Source organism: Triticum aestivum, chromosome 2D (genome assembly GCF_018294505.1).
Source record: "Triticum aestivum cultivar Chinese Spring chromosome 2D, IWGSC CS RefSeq v2.1, whole genome shotgun sequence".
In the NCBI taxonomy this organism is placed as follows: domain Eukaryota; kingdom Viridiplantae; phylum Streptophyta; class Magnoliopsida; order Poales; family Poaceae; genus Triticum; species Triticum aestivum.
In genome coordinates this window covers 621,216,241-621,220,917 of record NC_057799.1, presented here as the reverse complement: position 1 = coordinate 621,220,917, position 4,677 = coordinate 621,216,241, and the positions used below count along the sequence as shown (strand labels likewise).

Here is a 4,677-nt window from a genome sequence, read left to right as displayed (position 1 = left end):
TGCTATTAGATGGGTAAAAGTGGTGTGACATTGTGTTTCATGAATTAAAGGTTTCGAGTCAACCTTGAAAAGAACATAGTACTACTACATAAAGTGGCGCCACCAACAAAACAACAGAACACAATCCCCACAAAATCAGGAGCAGCGTGAGTCCGGTCCGTACTCCAAAGAGATCATCCGCCCATCAGCTTCCGAAAGAAAAGAAATAAAGATGGGAGCAGGAACATACTCCACTACACAGGTGGCGAGTGGCGACGAATTGGAGCTGAAAGCTCCGTGTCTCTGAGCAAGAGACGACACGGATCAAGTTCCAAACAACGCCCCATTTTCTGCATCTCCTTTTTGGAAGCAAGAGCTGAGCTCCAAATTAAGACAGAGACAACAAAGCTTCGTCCTGCGGTCGGTGTGGCCCGAGCCAAAGTACACGAGCCCGCCCCTCAACATTCTTTCTTCTTCTTGCACCTCCCCTGTTTCCAAGTACACGAGTGCCTCTAGTCGCTTAAAAGTGACACATTTTAAACTTATGACATGAAAATGTCACTAATCCCCTTCTCCCCTACGTAAGAATTTTTAATACAATGCTAGCTCTGATTAGTGTTTTAATTCTTCTAAATGTGTAACTACCGAGTTGATGGAAAAAAAATAGAGACATCCAATATAGTGACTCTGAGTTTGCGCATTGCCTCGACAGCCTTCATGTAATTTCGAAGCACGCCCCATACGGGAAGCACGCTCCCAACGAGACCATCCATCCATCAGCTTGAAATATGGGGGCAGGAACATAATCCAGGTGGCGAGGAACTGGAGACGAAAGCTCCGTGTCTCTCAGGAGAAACGACATGCAGCAAGTTCCAAACAACACCCCATTTTGTTCTTTTGTTCTCCTCCTCCTTTTTCGAAGCCAGAGCTGAGCACCAAAATTATAAGACAAGGGACAACAATACTAGCAGCACACTAGTCAAAGTTTCGTCCTACGGTGTGGCCCTCGACATTCTTTCCTCTTCTTCTTATATGCGCGCAGTCATGTAGAACTAGAAGTAGCCATATGCGCGCGCGCCCATGTCCATCTTCTTCTTCTCCTTCTTCTTGCCCCTCCTCCTGTTTCCACCATGCTGCAGCTGCTGCTCCCGGCACCTTCTTCTCCACGGCGACGCCAACCCCTCCTCCTCGCTCGCGGGCATGCTCCAGGCGCGGGACGGCAACGTCACCGACGGCCTCAGGCGCTACCTGGCGCGCTTCGGCTACGCGTCCACGCCTGACGACGCCGACGGCCAGCTCGTGGTGCGGCTCTACCAGTCCACCCTCGGCCTCCCCGTCACCGGCCGCCTCGACGCCCGCACGCTCGACCTCCTCGCCACCCCGCGCTGCGGCGTCCCGGACCTCCAGACGAACGCCACCGCCCGCTTCGCCTTCTTCGCCGGCCAGCCGCGCTGGGCGCGCGCGCCGGGCCACTTCCTGCTCACCTACGCCGTGCTCTCCGACCCTCCCTACCAGCCCCTCCCTGATCATCTCCCGCGCGGGGCCGTGCGCGCCGCCTTCCGCCGCGCGTTCGCGCGCTGGGCGCGCGTCATCCCGGTGCGGTTCCGCGAGATGCGCGACTACAACACGGCGGACGTGCGCGTGGGCTTCCTCGCGGGCGACCACGGCGACGGCGAGCCCTTCGACGGCCCGCTCGGCGTGCTCGGCCACGCCTTCTCCCCGCCCAGCGGCCAGCTCCACCTCGACGCCGCCGAGCGGTGGGCCGTCCTCGGCCACGACGGCGACGACCCCGGCTCCGGCGCCGTGGACCTCGAGTCGGTGGCCACGCACGAGATCGGCCACGTGCTGGGCCTGGCGCACTCGTCGGTCCCGGACGCCGTCATGTACCCGAGCCTGAAGCCGCGCAGCCGCAAGGCGGACCTCACCCTGGACGACGTCCGCGGCGCGCAGGCGCTCTACGGCTCCAACCCGCGCTTCAGCCTCAGCTCCCTCTCCGAGCCCGACACCTCCTCAGCCGCCCCGGCGGTGGCCACCACCAGGTCGCCCGGGAAGACGACGACGACGCATACGGCCATCCTGCTCTTGCTTGTCACCGTCACTCCTCTGCTCCTCCTCTGCTAGCTTGATTGATTAAGCTCTACTATAAGTAGATAGATATATACACTGTACACATGACACATCTTAAACTCTTCATTAGTTGGACTTGAGAGAAACTGATCAAGATTTTATCAAGTACTAGGTCGAGTTTCTCGTGAAGTGATTAGCTTTCTTTGAATGCAAGTAAACGAACAATTTATTGTGATTGGATATATTGAAGAAAAATGGATAAACAAGTCAAGCATGTCGTCGTACTGTGTTTCTGAAGCAAACAGGACAAATCAAGCAAGGATTCATGCCTTCTTTCTTCTCTTTTGGTTGGTTGACAGATCACCGATGAATTCAGCGTGATTTTAATTTGGACAAGAAAACAATCAAGACGATGCTCAGAGTGATTTTAATTTCGAGAATAAAACAATCAAGGTTATGCGTGTGCGTTGGACCGTTGGTGCCTGTGTTTGTGTGGCTAGCTACTTTTTCTCGGTGTGTGTTTCACGGACCTGGCTACTTGGGCTAGCACTATCACCAAGGCATAGGCATATCGTGTAGCAAGAAAAAGAGATGAGGCGAAAGCAACATGCATGACGAGACATGATCGATCGATATTTATCCTCTCAGGATCATAAAGTTGCAGGTTGCATCACGCGTGAAATAGACAGATTTTCTTTGAGGAAAGTATATAGTTTTTATCCTGATATCCTTCACGATGGATCCATACCCATGAACACTATGGGCATCTCCAACACTGACCGCGAAACGGACACCGCATCCGGTAGGATTAGTCTGCGGACAAAGAAGCATGAGCCGGACTATCCACATACATTTCAAACAACGTTTGAACAAACCGGACAAACTTTATTCAAATCGTCGTATATAGCCACATCAATTTTTTTTGCCACGACTTCCACGAATGTTATTTTGTGATAAAATTTTGCAAGCATGCAAAACATTAGTCAAATGTTGCCACAAAAAAAATCAGATTTGTTTGAATTTGTGTTCATTTTTTCGGTTTTTACTGTTCATCGAACTCATATGAGCTCAAGCTTAGTTTATCCGCTTCCCCATATCTGTTTTGTGTTAAGAACCGCACGTTAATGCCTCCTTGGGACTACAGTATGTAGAATATATTTTTGCAGGGCAACATATAGAAATGTTTCATGTTTATGTTTGCGTGATAAATAAAAATATCTATAATGAGAAATTTTTGAATAAGTTCTGTCACTTAATTATTTATGGTCCACAAACAAATCCATAAACAATTTTACATGTTGTTGTTTTTAATATATATGTTGTGGATTTGCAAAGTTTCAAGTTTATATGTTTTCTCGCTTGAAAAAGAAAAAAACAGAATTTCTATGACGTTAAGAACGGATCTCTATCAACACTAGACTGTCTAGATTGAAGATCCACCAACAATTAATGGGTTCAGAGAATTATGTACATACCAAATTCTGATTTTGACAGCCTGAGGTAGAGTTCTACCCATCGTCGACGAAGCGAAGATCAATGATACCATCCGCCCACATGATGTAGCTGCAGACCCGTGACGTGGGAGATCACCTATGGGTACCCCGCCTCACCCGGCGCGCCGCAGACCCCGTCGTGGTGAGAGCATCTCCAGCCGCGTCCCCAACAGCCCCCCCCCCCCCCCCCCCCGTCGTGGTGAATTTTTAGCGCCCGTGACCGAAAATCGGCCCAGTCGCGACCCCAGGATCTCGTTTAGCGCCGGTTTGGGCGAAATACAGAGCCGGCGATCCCGCCCCGAACCCAAGAGGCCAGGTGTCGCCTGGGCGCGCCGGCACAAGCGAAAAGCGGCGTGGGGCCGCTCCGTCGGCGACTGAAGCCCTTTCCCGCCGTTTTCTCCCGCTTTCCCCTAGGCTCCCCTCTCTTCTCCATTCCTCCCGCCAAACGCTCGGCTCCTCCTGCCAAACGCCCGCCATGCCGCCGAAGAAGTACGTGATGCCGCGCGCCGCGATGGATCCCACAGCCGCCGCCGCCCAGCCGAAGCAAAGGAAGCCGAGGGCGCCGCTATCCAAGCCCCCGGCATGAGCAACACCGAGTGGAAGGCGGATGTGGAGCGCCGGGAGGCCGTCACCGCCGACAGGCGCAACAGGGCCAAGAAGGCCAGGGAAAAAGCGGCGCACGCTGCGGCTGCGGCGGCGGCGGAACAAGTGGAGGCGGTGCGCGCGGCGATGATGAATCCACCCGGTGGGCACCCGTACGCGGCCTGGAGCCAGCAAAGCGTCGGCTCTCCGGCAGGGTTCTCGTCGTCGCCGCACCCATGGAGCACGTCGTCGCCAGGCTATGCCGATGGGGACGCCCATGGTGGCTTCAACCCCAACATCACCTTCCCCCATGGGCGCCCTGTCCAGCGCACGCCCTCGCCCGCGTTCGCCGGCATGCAGTACCCGCCATACACGTACTCGCCGCCGGACTACGCAGCCTCACCGACGCCACCTCTTCGCGGCGTCCTCTACTCGCAACCGCATCCTTGACGCATCTCGGCGACGCCGACTCGACGGAGGCCGACATGGAGGACATCATCGCAGCCGGCTCGGCTGCCGCCGCCGCTTCCCCCGGGTTCACTACCCAGGACGACTC

General features: G+C 54.3%; 1 protein-coding gene across 1 annotated transcript; it reads left to right on the top strand.

The window, feature by feature from the left end:
* The first annotated feature begins 843 nt into the window (after positions 1–843).
* On the top strand, positions 844–2,211 carry LOC123050479 (metalloendoproteinase 1-MMP). The gene has a single exon (XM_044473267.1). The coding sequence runs from the start codon at positions 1,060–1,062 to the stop codon at positions 2,098–2,100; it is 1,041 nt and encodes a 346-aa protein (XP_044329202.1). The 5' UTR covers positions 844–1,059; the 3' UTR covers positions 2,101–2,211.
* Positions 2,212–4,677: the final 2,466 nt, after the last annotated feature.